This window comes from Mobula hypostoma, chromosome 24, assembly GCF_963921235.1.
Source record: "Mobula hypostoma chromosome 24, sMobHyp1.1, whole genome shotgun sequence".
NCBI classification, from domain to species: Eukaryota; Metazoa; Chordata; class Chondrichthyes; order Myliobatiformes; family Myliobatidae; genus Mobula; species Mobula hypostoma.
In genome coordinates this window covers 19,520,829-19,541,512 of record NC_086120.1, presented here as the reverse complement: position 1 = coordinate 19,541,512, position 20,684 = coordinate 19,520,829, and the positions used below count along the sequence as shown (strand labels likewise).

The 20,684-nt window shown below is 37.4% G+C and overlaps 1 protein-coding gene across 2 annotated transcripts in view; it reads left to right on the top strand.

The window, feature by feature from the left end:
- Positions 1 to 13,656, top strand: part of arid3a (AT-rich interactive domain 3A) — a 103,030-nt gene extending 89,374 nt beyond the window's left edge. For both annotated transcript variants that reach the window (XM_063032490.1, XM_063032489.1), the window contains exon 7: positions 4,031 to 13,656. In XM_063032490.1, the coding sequence (XP_062888560.1) occupies positions 4,031 to 4,185 (155 nt within the window). In that variant the 3' untranslated portion in view covers positions 4,186 to 13,656. The remainder of the gene's footprint in view (positions 1 to 4,030) is intronic.
- Positions 13,657 to 20,684: the final 7,028 nt, after the last annotated feature.

Below are 20,684 nucleotides of genomic sequence, written 5' to 3'. Positions count from 1 at the left end.
TGCAAGTTAATCTTTAGGAAAGCCTGCATTCCCAAATCCCTTTGCACCTGATTTTTGAATAATCTCCCCATTTAGAAAACAGTGTACACCTTTATTCCTTCTACCAAAGTGTGTGGCCATATACTTCCCCACACTATATTAAATCTGCCTTTTCTTTGCCCATTCTCCTAATCTATCTAAGCCCTTCAGCAGTCTCCCTGCTTCCTCAGTGCTATCTGCTCCTCCAGTTATCTTGATGTTATCTGAAAACCCAGCCACAAATTCATCGATTTCATCATCCAAATCACTGACGTACTGTATAACGTGAAAAGAAGCGGTCCCAACATCAACCCCTGTGGAACACCACTCGTCACTGGCAGCCAACCATAAAAGGCCCTCTTTATTCCCACTCTTTGCCTCCTGCCAGTCATATTCTAACCATGCTAGTATCTTCCCTGTAATACCATTAGGAAAAAGTGGGACCTCCTAGTGGCCACCCATTCTAATTCCACTTCCCATTCCCATTCAGACATGTCCATCCGTGGCCTCCTGTGCTGTCATGATGAGGCCACACAAGGTTTGGAGGAGCAAGCTCCATCCTGATGGCATGAACGTCAATTTCTCGAACTTCTGGTAATGACCCCCCCCCCCCCAACCACCGCACGTTCCACATCCCCCTTTTCCCTCTCTCACCATATCACCTTGCCTGCCCATAGTCTTCCTCTGCTGCTCCTCCCACTTTTTCTTTCTTCCATGGCCTTCTGTCCTGTCCTATTAGATTCCTCCTGCTCCAGCCCTGTATGTCTTTCACCAATCAATTTCCCAACTCTTTACTTCACCTCTCCCCCAACCCCCTCCAGGTTTCACCTATCACCTTTGTGTTTCTCCCTCCCCTTTCCTCCACCCTATAACTCTGATTCCTCATCTCTTTTTTTTCTCTAGCCCTGCTGAAGAGTCTCAGTCCAAAACGTTGATTGTGCTCTTTTCCATAGATGCTGCCTGGCCTGCTGAGTTCCTCCAGCAATTGGTGTGTATTGCTTGGATTTCCAGCATCTGCAGATTTTCTCTTGTTTGCCAGGGGCTTTTACTTGTTTAGCAGCCTCACATGTGGCACCTTGTCAGAGGCCTTCTGAAAACCCAAGTAAACAACATCCACTGACTCTCCTTTGTCTATCCTGCCGGTTATTTCCTCAATGAATTCTAACAGATTTATCAGGCAGGATTTCTCCTTTAGGAAACCATGCTGTGGCCTATTTTATCATGTGCCTCCAAGTAACTCAACTCATCCTTAATAGTGGACTCCTATATTTTTCCAACCACTGAAGTCAAGCTAACTGTCCTATTTTTTTTCTGCCTCCCTCACTTCTTAAAAAGTTTGCAGTTTTCTAATCCTCCAGAGTCCAGAACTATTTCACAGTTCAAAGAAAATTTATTATCAAAGTTCATGTGTGCCATATATACAACCCTGAGATTTATTTTCTTGCGGCAGAGACAGTAAATCCTAGGTATACAATAGAATCAGTGAAAGACTGCACCCAACAGGACAAACAGCCAATGTGATAAAGACAATAAACTGTGCAAATTCGAACGTCGAGAAAAAAGAAAGAAAGAAGCAAAAGCAATAAATATCGAGAACATGAGATGATGATTCCTTGAAAGTGAGTCATTAGGTTGTGGGAACAGTTCAGTGATGGGGCAAGTGAAGTTGAGTAGTTATTCCTTTTGGTTCAGAACCTGATGGTTGAGGGGTATTACGTGTTCCTGAACCTGGTGGTATGGGTCCTGAGACTTCAGTATCACCTTTGTGTTGGCAGCAGCAAGAAGAGAACATGATCTAGGTGGTGGAGGTGCCTGATGATGGATGCTGCAACAACACTCCATATAGATGTGCTCAGTGGTGGGGAGGGCTTTGCCATGATGCAACCAGTCGATATACTCTTCACCACACATTTATTGAAGTTTGTTGGAAGTTTTAAATGAATCTTCACAAACTTCTGAGGAAGTGGAGGCACTGCCGTGCTTTCTTCATAATTGCACTTACGTGCTGGGCCCAGGACAGGTCCTCTGAAATGATAACACCGAGGAATTTAATTGCTGACCCTCTCCACCTCTGATTCCCCCGATGAGACTGGCTCATAGACCTTCAGTTTCCTCCTCCTGAATTCAAAACTCAGGTCTTTGGTCTTGCTGACATTGAGTGACAGGTTGCTGTTGTGGCACCACTCAGCCAGATTTTCAATTTCCCTTCTATATGCTGATGCGTTACCACTTTTGTTTTGGGCTATGACAGTAGTGTAATAAGCAAACTTGAATATGGCATTGGAGCTGTACTTTAGCCTCTCAGTCATAAGTATAAAGCAAATAGAGCAGGGAGCTAAGCACACAGCCTTGTGGTGCATCTGTGCTGATAGAGATTGTGGAGGAGATGTTGCCAATCTGAACTGACTGGGGTCTGCAAGTGAGGAAATTGAGGATTCATTTGCACAAGAAGGTATTGAGGCCGTGGTTTTGAAGCTTATTTATTATTTGAGAGGGAATGATAGTACTGAATGCTGAGCTGTAGTCTATAAAGAGCATCTTGATGTATGCAACTTTGCTGTCCAGATGTTCCAGGGTTAAGTGCTATTGGACAATAGTCATTGAGGAAGGTTACCATGTTCTTCTTGGGTGCCGGTATAATTGAAGCCTGCTTGAAATAAGTGGATAAATCGGACTGATGAAGTGAGAGGTTAAAGATATTGGTGAACATTCCAGCCAGTTGATCAGCACAGGTCTTTAGTACTCGGCCAGGTACCCCATCTGGGCCAGGTGCTTTCTGTTAGGTTCCAGATTTCCAGAATCTAGTGATTCTTGAATGACCACTACTAATGTCTCCACAATCACTTCAGCTACCCCTTTCAGCACCCTGTGGTGTAATCCATCTGGACCAGGTCACTTGTATACTTTCAGACCTTTCAGTTTCCAAGCACCTTCTGCTTAGTAATTGTCTTGTCTAGAACTAGAGGGTACGGCTTCAGAATGAAGTGAAGTCTGTTTATGGCTGAAACAAAGAAAAATCTCTTCTCTAAAGGACTATATTTTTGGAGTTCCTATCTCTAGAGAACTGTGGACTTTGAATTCTTGACTATTCAAAGATGAGATTGGATATTTATTTAGTAACGGAATAGAATGTTAGGGAAATACTGTTGGAAAGTGGTAAGTTTGATCAATCATGATTGAATTGAATAGTACAGCAGGCCTGAGCAACCATCTGACCTTACCCTGTTCCTACTTCTTATAACCTTACACTCTGCATGTTATTTATTGTCTGGAATTTATCTGTATTATTAAATTTTATACTTGCGTTCTCATTTTCCAAATCTGTAGCCTCTTAGTTTGATGTTACTAAGACTTTTGATATCATTTTTCTGATTTCAGAGCTCTGATCACTTGCATTAATAATAAATAACAGTAATTTTAGCACCAGATTCTGCATACTATTTGTAACCTTCCACCACTAGATACTTTTAAACTGTATTTTTTTTTTCTTGAGTCTACATAACTAAGCCATTTATTTGGACCCTTGATACATCATAGTTCTAAAACCACACTCGGGAATGTATTTTATCAAAGATCTATGTAAATTACTTTCATTGAATTAATCTTATCTATGCCACTTAAATTGTTTCTAATAATTCATCCTGTAACAGCAAGACAAATTATATGCTTGTCACATCATGGGTTTTTGTACATTTTAATGGTTAAGCATTGATTTTTTTTTTAAAAAAAGGTATTGGCTGTTACAGCTTTGTTTCTCATACAATTGGAATTAATCCCCTTTCTTGAATTATGTGCATTGGTAACTAGTATGTTTACTACTTACAACTCCAAACTCTTCTTTGGTATTGTGATGACCATTAATGAGGATGTAAGATTGGCCTAATGATTATATTTTCATTTATTTATTTTATATGACTGAAATATTAGAATTGAATCATGAAGTTTTGTGTTGTCTCCAGCATTTTGAAATGGCATGTTTAGTTATGCAAGTATTTTATTTTTCTTTAAATAGGTGTCCTGTTTGGTCAAGGACCTGGAGTATCTGGTGCATCCAGCACTAAAGGAAGTAACACCAAAAACAGCAATTCCCAAAGCATACCTGGTTTCCCTGTAACTCGTACATCTACATCCTCGTCTTCACATACTTCAAAAAACTCTTCACCATGAAGCTGCATTTCTAACAATGCCAACATGAGCACAGTGCATCACCGCCAAACACTTTAAAAATTTCTCAGGCTTTTACCTCTCAAGGAAAATGAACTGTTATTCATCAGAGGCTTCATTAGAGTGGCTAAAACTAAGGGCCCACTGTTGACTATGTTCAGCTCTGCGTAAAACCTTTCCTGGGTTACCTCATGAATCCCGGGCAGCTATGTACTTCTAATACCTCAAGCATCTACTTAATCAAGAAGGCTGATTATCATTGGTTACATTTTTTTCCCTTTCAGCCATGCTCAGCTTTTAAAGAAAATATATGGATTTCCATGATGTGGTATTTTAATTGAGAATTATAAGTGAATATTAATATTTTTGAAGGAAAATCATATTTCAGCTACATTTATGATATTGCTTAGTACTTCAGTATATTCATTTACTGCTGAACAGAAAAAGGATAAGCTATTTCAATGTTTATCCACTTGTGTAAATCATTCTTGTACGTGTAGCAATATACAGACTTTTACAATGGTTCTGCATATTTATTATATACATTAATATATGTTTGAGTTTCACAACACAGGACCTTGTGGAGTTATCTTTAGATCATAAAGCAGCATTCCATGCTGTTCAAAGTCTAGTGCATTTGGGGTTAGGGGGGTGGAAACTGACAAATGTTAGCAGTAGTATTCATTAAGGTCCCTTTAATTCTGCCGGTAATATTTGCATAGGTCTCCAAGTGCTTACACTTCTCATTTCAATACTTCATTTTGAGTAATAGTCCAGCAATGCAGGGACTGCAGTCTGTTCAGTTACTTATTAAGTGCTGATGTGCTACTCATTAAATTTCCTTGAAATGACAACTACATTCCCATTTTGACATCATAGCTGGCTTACCAATAATTCTGGAAGTTTTTTTAAAATTCCATTTTTATGCAGTTAACCCAAATTTCTGTGAGGTCTTGTTTCAATCAAGAGAAAAGCTTTATTTAACCCACTAAATTAAATGGCTTTATTTTATAAATGCAATATCATAATCTATTTTTACACTGCTAAGAACATTACCTACAAGAGCTAACTTATGGCATTGATTTTAACATCCTCTTCTGATAGACCTCAGTGAAAATATCAATTGAGATAAACATGTACAAAGACTTAACAGTCATAAAATATTTGTTTCTCTTGAATGAGATTGGATTTGCTTGGCATTGATCTTAAGAGAACTCCACTGCATTTACTGTAATATTTAATGTGGCATTTGAAGTCAAATATTTATACAGAATCAGCTTTGTTGTGTTTATCTTGTGGAAAGTTTACTATTTTGGAATGTACATCACTTTTAAGGCAGATGTTAGAAAACTCTTCTGCTTGGTAGATAATCACAATTCAAGGATAGGTATTTTTGCAGTGATTGTGAAGGCCAAACTTAAGTGTTATATATTCCATAAGAAGATACAATTAGTCAGTTTAGTTTTGTATTTATAGGTTTTCGATCAAATACTTTCAAAGCTATTGTTTGCTACATAGCTAGATTTTCATGTTCTAACTGTATACATTTACACTACCATTTATTCACATCATTTGTTAAACATGTTGCACTGACTGCATCATGTCTTGTTGACTTAGCAGCATGCTGAAATTAATCTATATCGCACTGATGATTGAAAAGCAAGGGTTGTTAAAGGCTAAATATTTCTGTTACAGTTTTACTGGATTTAAGTGATTGGAATTGATGGTGGGATGGTCATGATCTGGAACTATTAGAAGCCAATATCAGTTACTTAAATGGATAAGCAAGTGAATAGATGTGACACATTATAAAGCTGTTAATAGCATTGTCTATGGCTTGTCCTACAAAAATGCGCTTTATACTCATGATTTTTTTGTTTTTTTTACAGTTTACAGAACAATTTTCTATCGTTCTGTTCTACCTCTGATTAATAGGTTGGATATAATTTACTTCGAAAATGAAATACAGATAGGGTTTTTATTGTCATTGGTAAAGGTTGCATGGCTTTCGAGTACAACATTTAAATGCAATGGTACAGTACCTCACTTAGCCTTCAGGATCCAAACTAGGAATAAAAGTACTGATTGAATCACTTTGAAAAGAGGGTCATTATATGTTGCACTGTCATTAGCCAAGCACCATTGGCAGGATGTGATCTTGTTAACTGACATGAGTGATGTGGCCGTGTTCATCAAGTATCAGGACGCTTTTAGTGAGATTTTAAGTTTTGACTGCGTTTTGGTTTTTAGTACTTGTTGGTAAGTTCCTCCCTGAGCTATGAGCTTTCTGGTGGATCCACGTTCTGTAGATGGTGCTAAGTACTGTACCAACATATTGTATTTCACTTTGTTTCCAGTTGATTGACGACAAGGTTTTTTTATATGTTCCTCGGTAATATAAAAATGCTTAAACAAATTGCAACCAAGTATAACTAAAAGCAGAGTAATTTTGTTTTTCCCCCTATCTCTGTCATTCATTTTCCCTTTTTAAGAAGCCATGTATCCTTGCTAATTTGTGATTAGTAATCATCATCATGAGCTATTGTGTATGCCGCCAGTACTGGGTATTTACTGGAATGTGGATGGTATTATTATTAAACCCAAATAATTTAGTCAGGGCAATGCAAACTAGTAATATACATGCTAATCAATCCTAATCTGGCGTACTAAACCCAGCTGTGGGACCCCTTTTATTTCTGCTCTAATTGGTCAGGTTGTGATAGTATTTCATAGTCTCTTTTTTCAAAGTTGTAAGCTTAAATGCTTCACAAGGCAGAGGTATTTCAGTTTGAACAAAAACCTACATTTACATAGGTTTTCATGTTTTGACACAAAGCACTTCATAATCTGTAATTTATTTTTGAAAATTGTTCACTTACCTGCAATCAAATATAACCGGTAATGTATGAATATTAAAATCCCTCAAATGATAAATGAGATAAATAATCTGCTGACCTCTTTGATAGTAATGAAGTAACGATTTCTGCGGCCCAAGGAGAACAGCTTGCTGTTGAAGTAGTGTTATGGGAAGTTTTCATTTCACAGCTGAACATGGTCGCAATTTAATGTTTCACTGGAAGGTGGTATATCTAACAAGGCAGCACTCTCACATTTGTACTGAAATGGCAGTTAATTTGCAAGTTCAAGTACCAAAATGTTGAATCCACTGTCGAAGCATCTCTTTCCAAGTATCATAGTTTTAGCTAGAGAAATGCCAAATGTTTATGAATCAAGAACTAAATATTGATCAAAATAATGATGGTTCAGATTAATATTCTTGAGGCAGTAATCCAACCTTTTTTTGGCATAAATTTCCAACATTCAGTGTGAATTCATTCAAAGCTGATTGTAGTGCTTAACACTGTTGGATGGAATTCCTTCCTGTAACATTTTCTCCAGTTAATGCAATCAAATAATGTAGCTGAATTTATTGATAATACTGTTGATTGAGATATATATATAGAGAGAGATATAGCTTACTAAATTATCTTTTATACTCTGGCACTAAAATTAGATGCAGATAACTACCTCATCATCTTTCCAATAATTTAAAGTACAAACGTACAATAAATTCATTGAATGCATTACCAGTTTGCTGAGAAGAAAGAGCCTGAGGGCAGTTGTTTTGTCACAGTGAAGCTGCTTTTAGATTTTTCGAGGTATGAGAAAATAAGTGACTGGAAGGAGTAAAGGGCTGCAGTGATGGGGCTTTTTCTGTCCTTGGAATCTTGACCTTTTATATTGTAACATGATAACAGTAGGAAATAGTCTATTAAAGTTGCAATTTCCTGTCCCTCTATAATAACACTTTGCTACTCTAATTGCTGTGATAAAATGATAATTTATGTTCCAAGATAATGGCACAGGGAAGTTAAATTGGCATTTTAAAAAAAGTCAATACATTGTCGTAGTTGACCCAGTGACCTCATCCTTTTGGGAGATGAGATGTATCCTCAGTTGTTGCTAGCAAATGTGATAGATAGTTCATTTTTTTGTGTGGTGTCAAGTTGTGCCAGGTTGATTTGATTTTAGTGTGATTTAGTGCATGTACAGCACATCAGAAATAATAAATTATTTATCTGAATTGTATTTTGGCTTTTGTTTAGTTGAGATATATATTGTGAGATAGTGACATTTTAGACATGGTTCTGCTATGGGGTTTGATAGGTTTATATTGTTTTACCATTCTATGGAATGGAACTTAGCTCTATGCATAATCTACTTCCTAGTTGCCATTTTCAAATATTTGCCCCAACATTTCTGATAATTGAATAACTTTTTCTGAAGGTGTATGGTTCTTTCATATTTTCAATAAAATAAATCTGCATTCACCTACATATCTGAGGAAGGATTTGGTTCTGCTGCAAGATAATAGATTTGACATTGTTATAGCTAGTAAAGTAGCTCAGATTTCATTATGCAAAAATTACTAGTGAAAAATGTAAACTTGTTTAAAGCTTAAGAGTTTTACCCCCTTGATATCATAATCTTCCTGCTCTATAACCAATATAGACTATATAACCAGAGTGCAAGAGACAAAGGGACTCAGTGCCTTACACGAAGTATACCTCCATTCGTTCTATAGGAACATCACCATTAAGATACCAAGTTGCTGAAAACATGACTTTAGATTTTAGAATTGATGCTGATGAGATTTGAAGATTCAATTATCCTGAAAAGCATTGTTGTGGCTAATAGTTGTCAGTCTTAATGAGGGCAAAACCAATATTTGCTATCACGACATAAGCTTTAAACCTCAATATAGGTTAAATAGTGAACTGTATTGAGTTGCAAAATCTTTTTTTCTGATGATGCAATAAAAAACTGTCACAGATATACAATTTGGATAAAATAATCTTGTTGATAAAATGGAAAAGCTTAGGAACCAAAGGGTCAGTGTGAGGATTTGCTTCTAAAAATCCATATTGCTAGAGAAATAGATTTCAAGTAGGTGAATGAAATAACCTTATGGTTGCTAATAAAAGGTTTTAACCATATTAATAATGTTTCAACATCAACAATTTGACTAAATGTCCATAAACCCTTTACGCCTTTATCATATCCCTTTGTTCCAACTTGCTCTGTATTATGCAATCACAACACGGTTTTTATAATCTGTTCATGCACTCAAAGGTGTAATATGGTGTTATAACTATATTTCTGAAACTTTTGGGGACTTTTTATTAAGACATATAAACATTAATCAGTATTAATGTTGTGACTTCAGAAATTGAAGAATTGTTCACATGTAAACTCCTAGCTGTTTTAATCACTAAAGTCATTTGGATCAATGAAAATGACAAAAATTCAACTTTCAAGGATCTCTGTGTTTGGATGCATAACATAAATAATTCACACCAGAAAACTATCAGTACTAATACTTAAGAATTTTAGAAAAGTCTTTATTGCCCACCAGATGTTGCCTGACTTGCTGAGTTCCTCCAGCATTTTGTGTGTATATTGCTTAGAAAAAGCTTAGATTTGTTCCTTTGAGGAACTAATTGAGTAATTAAAGAGCAGTATCTAGCTATTGCTACCCATAAAGATCTGAATGTCCATGCTGTGTGCTTAGTTGATAGATCTCAGTTGGCAAAGTTGGGATGTGTTATTTCACGTGAGCATCTTGAACATCAAGTTTCTGCTTCTAGATATGGTCTTTGTACTACTATTCACATATTCTTGCTTTCAGGATAGGGGTGCTATCCTGAAGAGGATTTGGGATAAAAGTAATGAGAGAATAAGAAAATCATATTGCTAACAACTGCAGTTTTTCTCATTGAATTGCATTCTTGTAGGTGGTTTCTTCCTTTATTATTTAAAAACAATTTCCCAGTTGATGTAACAATGTGACTTATGGGAGCTCTTTGCTGCTTATAGAACTATACCCAAATATATTACTAATCTATGAATTAAATTTGTTTTGAAAATGATAAACTTGAAAAAGCCAACAGTAAGTTTTCAAAGCCGGAGTACAGTACAAGTAAATTAGATTTTTTGATAAATATGTTCGGGGTTGGGTGTTTATTTAGCTCGGACAATGGCTTACAGACCTGGGGATCCCTGTCTCTAAGCATTGCTGATAGGAATGGCTGATTAATTTGTGGTTGTATTTTAAGTGACCTTAAAGATCTAGTGCATTTGGGATTCTGAGTTTTAAATATTATTGGTTACAATGGCAGTAGAAAATGAATTGAGTGACAGCAGGAGCGATTAATGTGTCAGAGTTTCTTTTACTATTAGCACAACATATCCTATGGATGTCTATTATTTTTTAATGACACAATTTGAAAACAATATCGACATGGCTGTTTTGGAATCCACAGCTATAAACATTATTAGCTTTTGAAGGTTGAAATTCCTTATCGACTTTTCTTTCATTTAGCCTTTGCACTGTAATGGTTGAATTAAGAGTCTTCTGAATGCAGAAGAAAAGCCTTCTGCATTCTAAACCTGAATGGTGATGGTGGTCTGGATGAATATTTTGGCTTTTAAAGTATACTTGTTTGGAAAACTTTTCCATAGGTTTGCACTGGTCTTTTGTTGGTATTTAGTAGAATTATGCTCTGGCAGTAACATTTATGTACTTCTAATTGGTAATTTAGTCAGGTGTTCCATTATGAGACAAGAGATTCAGATTGGAATTCAGCTACTTTAATTTGCCTCGATTAGTAAATTTGATATCTGCAAATAGCTGTTGGCAGAATAATTTATAATCTGTATGGCATAATTATGCAAAAAACTGAACTAGCATCAGTAAAATGAAATGTTCACTTTTGGGCTGATTGCAACCTGAATCTCACATTAAGAATATAGATAGAAAATTAAGTTGCAAAGGGAGCAAAGTTCAAATCTCTTGGCCAGACAACCTTTAATTTGCTTCTGATGTTTTATAAAATGTTGCAATCCTCAGAAAATATATGAATCCTAAATTTTATTATGAAATGTTTAGAGTCACAGAACTCTTTAGCATAACATCATCAGTATGTTGAATGTTTTTTTCAAATAATAATAGTTTGTTTTTATTTGTCCATTATTTAAGTGGTTTCACCTTTTTCAGTAATCCTTCACATTTGCGTATGCTGATTTATATACATCCAAATGATTTGCAACACTGGCAAAGAATTGTTAAAATTATCTCTGCATACTATTGGAGGCAGTAAATGGACAGAAATGGAAGCATCAGTTCACTTTAATTTACATTACAAATTGGTTGGAGAGGGTGTAATTACAAATCCAGAATTTATTTTAGAAATGTTTTTTGATTTTAACTCGAATAGTTTCTACGCAAAAGAGCCAAAAATTATAAAAAAGTAAAAGCTTGCAGACATTGAAATTAAGCCTAAAATACTACAAATAAAATGTTGATCAAAGATATGTTCAGTGTAGTCCTATATCAAAACAAAGTCTGATAAAGGCTGTTCTTTATTGCCAGCATTTTCTGAAATGTAAATTACCTCCTTTTCTATCTATTTGCATAAGATGTTCAGTAAGGGCAGTGCGTAATGAGTTGGCAAGTCGACCTTAAACAACTAGGTTAAAGCTCACCTGTCCATGAAGGTTACTTCAGGCATATATCTCTAGCAAGTCTTTGTAGATTTACTTAATGTATCTTAACAGATTTTGGCAGGTATGCCTCACACAACACTTGAAATGTTTACCTGTACTGTATTAAGCTGTTTTCCATCTTGAAACTGTATGTAAGAGAGTTATGCAGATTATTTTGATTATTGTCTAAATATAAACCCATTTGCTTGAATATTTTTTCCAGTATGTGATGCAATGCCATTACTACAAGTTGAAGGTTTTTAGATATTATTATTTTAATCATTGAATTTAAATATTCAAAAACTAGTTTTGCTTTTCATGTTTGGTTCATAATCTATTAATTTTATTAAGGATGATAATTGCTGTATACCAAAGACACAAACACACACTTTAAAGAAAGCAAAAGCACTATAGAACATACAGCTTTGATATTGTCCAATTGTCCTTGCTGTGTACATGCTAATGATTAATGCTATATTGATAGAAAATTGATAGAATTAGAATTAATAATGACTATTAAATATATACTTTTGTGTCAATGTGCTGTTTACAATCTAGTGCTGAATATTAGAAACTGGATTGTGATTCTCAGGGGTTTTTGAAAACATTAACTGCTGTATATCTTTCAGTGATTGTAGAAATCAAGTATTGTGCAAGCTTATCTTACCTCATGTTCTTTTTCCCCTCAATTTTGAATCATACTTTGACCTATTTGTGGGAGCCTATTTTAATTTGTGACTAGGCAAATGAGAAATTTCTGCCAAATGATGTGGAAAATGTGAGCTAAACAAACCACCAGCCTCTAATCTAGTATTAAATGACAAGTAGACATTTCCAATTGATGACCTATTGTCACACGTGTACAGTTGAATAGTTTATTTCTATTTTTAAATGAAAATGTAATACCACTACATAAACAAAAGAAAGGTGCTCCTTATTGTAAGTGTTTTACTCCACTTAAATATATAAATGAATATAATTGGGTTATTGAAAAACATATTAGTAAATAGTCTGAATGAAATATTTCAAAATGGAAATAGATTTTGAACATGTATTACTGTAATGCAAAAAGGTGTGTCCCTTGCAAATGTAAATTGAAAAAATATAAAAATGAAATACAGTAATAAGAGACACATTAATAGAAACATTTTTTTCCCTGTGATGAAAACATGAAGACAGACATCAAAAATAAGCTTCCACAAACAGTTTCCAGTTTTATTTTGTGCTATGATTATTACCATAGTTTTTATTTTCATTGTTAAAAATACTGAATATTATGAATTTGTTTTAAAGTGTCACTTATTCTAACGGGTTAGAACAGGAAAGTAACTTTCCCAACTCAGGAAAACCACTTATGCAATGATTCATCTATAAAAATGTGATTTTTATCTCTTTTCATCCACAGCCTTGTTTTGTGTTCACGTTTCTCAATTGTACTGGTGTTATGTGACTTATACTACTAGTGGTTTACATTTTGTAACTATGACAACTTATATTTAACCCTCTGGATATTTAAAAGGAAAAAATGCAGATGTAAAATTGGCTGAATATTGATAATAAATTTAAAAGTTCTGACTTTTACTGGTTTTAATCTTTTGTGAAAGTGTAGCTTGTTACGGCATCGTGCATTTTTTTTAGAGAGGTTAGTAAGCTTAAGCACCCACACTCAGATTTAATTAATAAAACTGTTTGTTAGATTGTATGTGCATTTTGCCACAGATTTTCTAATTTTGAAATTTGTAAATTGATTTTGCAAGTGATATAGCCACAGAATTCATAGAATATTGCTGGAATAAACTTTTTTTGGGTTTTAGTGTATAGATTTTTCTTTGTTCTTATGGAGTCATAGAGTTGTACAGTAGAGAAGTAGCATCTACAGACCATACCTATCTACGCTAATTCCACTTGCCTGGATTTATTTTTGTATTCCTCATGCCTCGCTCTTTCAAGTACCTGTCAAGATATCATTTAAATGTTATTGTTTTTGTCTCCACTATCTCCTTTACAATTCATTTCAGATACCTACTGTTCTCTGAATGAAAAAAATCCCCTCAGATCTCCTTTAAACATTTTCCCTCTTGCACAAAATCAGTGCTCTCTATTTGAGACCTCATGGGGGAAAAAGACTGACTATCCACCTTTCCACAACAATACTTCTGAGGTTTCTCTTTTTCTTAACTGTGGCTTATGTAGTTAACAGATCCTTCCTCTTGATTCTTTGATCTCCATCAACAGCCACACTCCTTCTCTAGGCACTTTCCCACACCTGTTCTTTTACATCTTCTCATTTTCCACCGTGTAGGCATCCAATATTTACATTGCCATTTGCAAAGACCATTAAGCTTCAATATGTGTACTTAAATCAAGCAGTAGTAAATAAAGACAACTGAACTTGCTGTGTTGTCGAGAAGGTGTTTTGCCACTCATACGACAGACTTACTCAGTTCTGATTCATGGTGGATAGTTTTCTGGCTTATGAACTCTGAGTTCTTTAAAAGTATAGCAATCATGTGAGGGTCGTTAAGAGTCGTAGAGGTAATAAGAGGGTCATGAATGGAGGTGTGAACTGTTGTTGAGACCCCAGGGTAGAGATGTTAGGACTGCATTGTAAGTAGCTGATAAGTGGTGTCGTACCCCACCCCCTCTGTTCAGGGATGGGTTTTCCAGTTTGACAAAGATGGCTTCTTTAAACACTCTTTCAAACCACTTGTCCTCCCTGTCCAAAATGTGCACATTGTTATCATCAAAGCAGTGTCCTTTGTTCTTTAGGTATAGATATATAGCTGAGTCTTGACCTGGGGTATTAGCCCTCCTAGGTTGGCCCATTTGTTTGTGACGTGGTTGATTTGTCTTACCAATATACAGAACTCTGCGGTTTTCATTGCATTGGACAACACATACAATATTGCTCTGTTTATGTGTAGGTGTAGGATCTTTGGAGTGGATGAGTTTCTGTCTGAGACATCAAGAACAATGGACAGGCTGTTTTAGACTGTGCAGTACTTATCAAAGAAAATGGACATCTAGGTATTGAAGTTTACAGAAACCATCCCACACAGGTCAGTCTCTAAGTTTGACTCTCATCGTCCATTAGAACATAAGTTGAGGGTTTTCAGAACACTACATCACCATGCCAAGAATGTGCCTACCAGCATAACAGCTAAAGACGAGAGAAGACCTGAAAGCTTGCGGCTACCCTGACTGGGCCTTCACGAAGACCGCAACAAAAATCAGCCCAACAGATGGAGGTAAGGAGCAAAGCAGACGGAAAAACATAAGTCATCCCATATGTAGCTGGAGTTTCAGAGAAACTCAGAAGGATTTTCAACAAACACCAAATCCCTGTGTTTTTCAACCCTACAAACACACTCAGACAGAGAATTGTCCACCCCAAGGATCCTATACAAAAACATAAACAGAGCAATATTGTATATGCTATCCAGTGCAATAAGAACGGCACAGATCTGTATATTGGCGAGACAAAACAACTACTTCACTAATGGCCCAACACAGGAGGGCTAATTCCTCAGGTCAAGATGCAGCTGTATATCTACACTCTTAAAAACAATGTGCGCATTTTGGACTGAGAGGACAGGTGGTTTGAAAGAGGTTAAAGAAGCAATCTTTGTCAAACTGGAAACCCATCCGTGAATAGAGGGGGTGGGGTATGACACGACCTACCAGCAGATGGAGATGTCCGTGGGAGAATGCTGCTGACTGGCACATTCTCGGCTGCAGGAGTACGTGCTGAGGGACGCACTGAAACTCGGTGCAGCCACCGCAAGGTTCCGGCGGGGAAGGACCACAGTATAGATTTCTCCACCCGTGGGAGTGGGAGGGGTCGGTGGGCGGGGAGTATACCCCTCAACAGTGATATGCTAAGCTGAACTACTGGAGTGCCACGTGGGTGGCTATAAATACGGATATGTACTGAGTATAATGGAAACGTATGTAAAGGATGAAAAGCTATTGAATGGTTTATTGTATATATTTATTTTTGAATAAAGTATATTTTGAAATTTTAAAAAATCAGCTACTTACAATGCAGTCCTAATATCTCTACCCCCGTGTCTCCACAACAATTCACACCTCCATTCATGCAAAGATAAGACTAATGACCCTCTCATTCCCTCTACAACCCTCAGTTGCTTTGATTTACTACTGCTTGATATATGATGACCTAGGTTACTGAGAACCTTCATAGGCGTGTGTATTTAAATATTTCTTCCAAATCAGTTTTGCTACATTTTATGCTCACAATGTTGTCTCTTACATTGGATAAACCAAATTGTATGATCTTCAGAAAACATTACAATCATTTCACAAGGGTAAACCTGAGTTTCTAGTTACTTGTCCATTTGCACTCACTGTCTGAATACATCTTAACAAAGCTTAACTTCAGCAGCATCTCGTCATTCCTTACAGGCATGGGACTTAATATTGAGCTAAAAATACTCAAAACCAACCAATTCCCTTGCTATCAGAATTAGCACTCTTCACATATGCTATGTAATATGCTACATTTCCAGCAGCTGCAATGCATGCACTACACTCAGAATTCTGGCATTGTTTTCTTTTTTTTTGTATTCATTCATCTCACTTTATTGACTTCTCCCTCTGACAGGTTAACTATAATTAAACATTTGCCTCCTTTTCTTGGAGAACACTATTAGCATTTGTGTTGTCTGGATTCTCTTGGCCCTCTCTATCCAAAGAATACTACAGCACAGAAAACAGGCCATTTGGCTCTTCTAGTCTGTGCCGCAACTTTATTCGACTAGTCCCATTGACCCGCACCCAGTCCTTAACCTTCCAGACCTTTCCCATCCATATATCTATCCAGTTCTTAAAATTTAAGAGTGAGCTCACATTTATCACGTCAGATGGCAGCTCGTTCCACACTCCCACCACTCTCTGAGTGAAGAAGTTCCCCCTCATATTTCCCCTAAATCTTTCCCCTTTCACCCCAAAACCATGTCCTCACATGTTTATCTCTCCTAATCTAAGAGAAAAGAGCCTACTCGCATTTATTCTGTCTATACCCCTCATTACTTTGTAAACCTCTATCAAATCTCCCCTCATTTTTCTACACTCCAAGGAATAAAGTCCCAACTTGTTCAATCTTTCCCTGCAACTCAACTCCTGAAGACCCGGCAACATCCTAGTAAATCTTCGCTGTACACTTTCAATCTTACTGATATCCTTCCTAAAGTTAGGTGACCAGAACTGCACACAATATTCCAAATTTGGCCTCACCAATGTCTTACACAACCTCACCATAACATCCCAATTCCTATACTTAATACTTCAATTTTGCCAAAAGCCTTCTTTACCACCTTGTCCACCTGTGACGCCACTTTTAGGGAATTATGTATCTGAACTCCCAGATGCCTTTGTTCCTCCACACTCCTCAGTGCCCTACCATTTACTGTGTATGTCCTACCTTGATTTGTCCTTCCAAAGTGCAACACCTCACACTTGACTGCATTAAATTCCATCTGCCATTTTCTAGCCCATTTTTCCAGCTGGTCCTCTGCAAAAGATTTGAAAGCCTTCCTCGCTGTCCACAATGCCTCCAATCTTAGTGTCATCAGCAAACTTGCTGATCCAATTTTCCACATTTTCATCTAGATCATTGATATAGACAACAAACAACAATGATCCCAGCACAAATCCCTGAGGCACACCACTAGTCACAGGCCTCCAGTCTGAGAAGCAATTATCCACTACCACTCTCTGTCTTCTCCCACACAGCCAATTTCAAATCCAGTTTGCAACCTCTCCATGGATACCTAGTGTCTGAACCTTCTGAACTAACCTCCCATGTGGGACCTTGTCAAAGGTCTTACTAAAGTCCATGTAGACAACATCCACAGCCTTTCCCTCATCTACTTCCTTTGTAACCTCTTTAAAAAAAGCTCTACAGGATTTGTTAAACATGATCTACCATGCACAAAGCCATGCTGACTATCCTTAATCAGCCCTTGGCTGTCCAAATACTTGCACCTTCCAATAATTTACCTACTACTGATGTTAGGCTCACTGGTCTGCAATTGCCTGGTTTACTTTTAGAGCCTTTTTTAAACAATGGAACAGCACGAGCCATCCTCCAGTCCTCTGGCATGGCACCGGTGGCTAAGAGCATTTTAAATATTTCTGCCAGGGCCCCTGCGATTTCTACACTAGTTTCTCTCAATGTCCAAGGAAATATCCTGTCAGGCCCGGGGGATTTATCTACCTTTATTCACTGTAAGGCAGCAAGCACCTCCTCCTCTTTAATCTCTATATGTTCTATGACACTACTGCTTGTTTCCCTTCCTTCCATATATGCTATGCCAGTTTCCTGCGTAAATACTGATAGAAAAAAATCTGTTTAAGATCTCCCCCATCTGCTGAGGCTCCACATATAGACGACCACTCTGATCTTCTAGGGAACGAATTTTGTCCCTTATTATCCTTTTACTCTTAATATACTTGTAGAAACCCTTTGGGTTTACCTTCACATTATCTGCCAAAGCAACCTCATGTCTTTTTTTGCCTTCCTGATTTCCTTCTTTAGTATTTTCTTACATTTTCTATACTCTTCAAGTACCTCATTTGTTTCTAGTTGCCTATACCTGCTATACACCTCTCTCTTTTTCTTAACCAGATTGCCAATATCCCTTGAAAACCAAGGTTCCCTAGGCCTGTTAACTTTGCCTTTAATACTGGCAGGAATGTGCAAACTCTGCACTCTCAAAATTTCACATTTGAAGGCCTTCCACCTACTGGACGCTTCTTTGCCAGAAAACAACTTATCCCAATCCACTCTTCCTAGATCCTTTCTCATCTCCACAAAATTGGCCTTTCTCCAATTTAGAACCTCAACTCGAGGACCAGATCTATCTTTATCCATAATTAACTTGAAACTAATGACATTATGGTCACTGAACCCAAAATGTTCGCCCACGCCTACTTCTGACATCTGACCTGTCTGGTTCCCTAATAAGAGATCAAGTGTTGCATCCTCTCTCATTGGTACCTCTATATATTGATCTAGAAAACTTTCCTGAACACATTTGACGAACTCCAAGCCATCTAGCCCTTTCACAGTGTGGGAGTCCCAGTCAATATGTGGAAAGTTAAAATCCCTTACTATCACAACTTTCTGTTTCTTACATCGGTCTGCTATCTCTCTACAGATTTGCTCCTCCAAATCTCTCTGACTATTGGGTGGTCTATAATACAACTCCATTAGTGTGGTCGCACCTTTCATGTTCCTCAGCTCCACCCATATGGCCTCTGTAGACAAGCCCTCCAGGCTGTCCTGTCTACGCACAGCTGTGATATTCTCCCTGACTAGTAATGCCACTCCTTCCCCTTTCATCCCTCCCCTTCCATCATATCTGAAACAACGGAACCCCGGAACATTAAGCTGCCAGTCTTGACCTTCCTGCAACCAAGTCTCAGTAATAGCAACAATATCATAATCCCACATGCTAATCCATGCCCTGAGCTCATCTGCCTTACCTACAATACTCGTTGCATTGAAATAGATGCACCTGAGAACATTTCTATCTCGTACAAACCTTTGATTTCTGTCTATACTTGCAGTTCTTGCATGACCTTTATCCTCCTCCACCTCACTATCTGATCTAACACTCTGGTTCCCCTTCCCAGCAAATCTAGTTTAAACCCCCCAGAGCAGCGCTAGCAAACCTTCCCGCAAGGATGTTAGTCCCCCTCCAGTTCAGGTGCAAACCGTTGCGTCGGAACAGCTCCCACCTTCCCTGGAACAGGGCCCAATTGTCCAGAAACATGAAGCCCTCCCTCCTGCACCAACTCCTTAGCCACATATTTAGCTGCATTATCTTCCTATTTCTAGTTCACTAGCACGTGGCACGGGTAGCAATCCTGAGATTGCAACTCTGGAGGTCCTATCCTTCAACTTTGCACCTAACTCCCTAAACTCTCTTTGCAAGACCTCCTCCTTCTTCCTATCCATGTCATTGGTTCCTATGTGGACCACGACATCTAGCTGCTCACCCTCCCTCTTGAGAATACTGAGAACTCGAACTGAGATATCACGGACCCTGGCACCAAGGAGGCAACAGACCATCCGGGATTCTCGATCTCTCCCACAGAACCTCTTATCTGTCCCCCTAACTATTGAATCCCCTATCACTACCGCTCTCCTCTTTTCCCTCCTTCCCTTCTGAGCTATGATATCCATTGTGTTGGCTGGATTCTCTTGGTCAGTCCTCTCTATCATATCTATTTTGATCTGTATGTGTGTACCCTTCTTTGCAACTTAAATGATACTTTTTTCCAGTTCTAACAAAGGACCAATAATCTGAAATATTAAATTTGTTTCCCTCTCCATGGATGCTGCCTGACCCATTTAGTCCCTCTTTTTTTTAAATTTCAGAATTGCTATATAGTTATAGGAACAGGCTTGATCTTTCTTTGTTATCTAGGCCATAAAAAGAACAAGTATATCATCCCTCTTCTTAACACTGGTGATGCCAAAGTCCAGTTTGTCTCATTGTCAATGAAGTATCCCTGCAGGATCATAACTTTAACCAACTTACCCAGAGCTACAAATTATTTTTCAAGGATTGTGTAATTTTAATGCAAATACTCATTCTCAAAGCTTCATTTTTTTTAAGACTGTGCTTGTATTTCTTTTCCATGATGGACACTTTTAATGTCAAATCCCTGGGTCACCGTTATACTGTTTTTAATTTAATTTAGGATGAAAACCTACATGACACAGGCATACAAATTCATTATCCATTTAAAAAAGAAATCATTGATTTTTTTTTCCCCCTGAATAACTTTCATCCACTTTCACTTGAACCAGGGCATGACTTGCACAGTAAGTGGCAGGGCCCTGGTGATTGTTGTAGAACAGAGAGACCAATGGGTGCAAGTAAATAGTTCTTCAAAAGTATTTGTTTGGCACACTTGTCTTCATT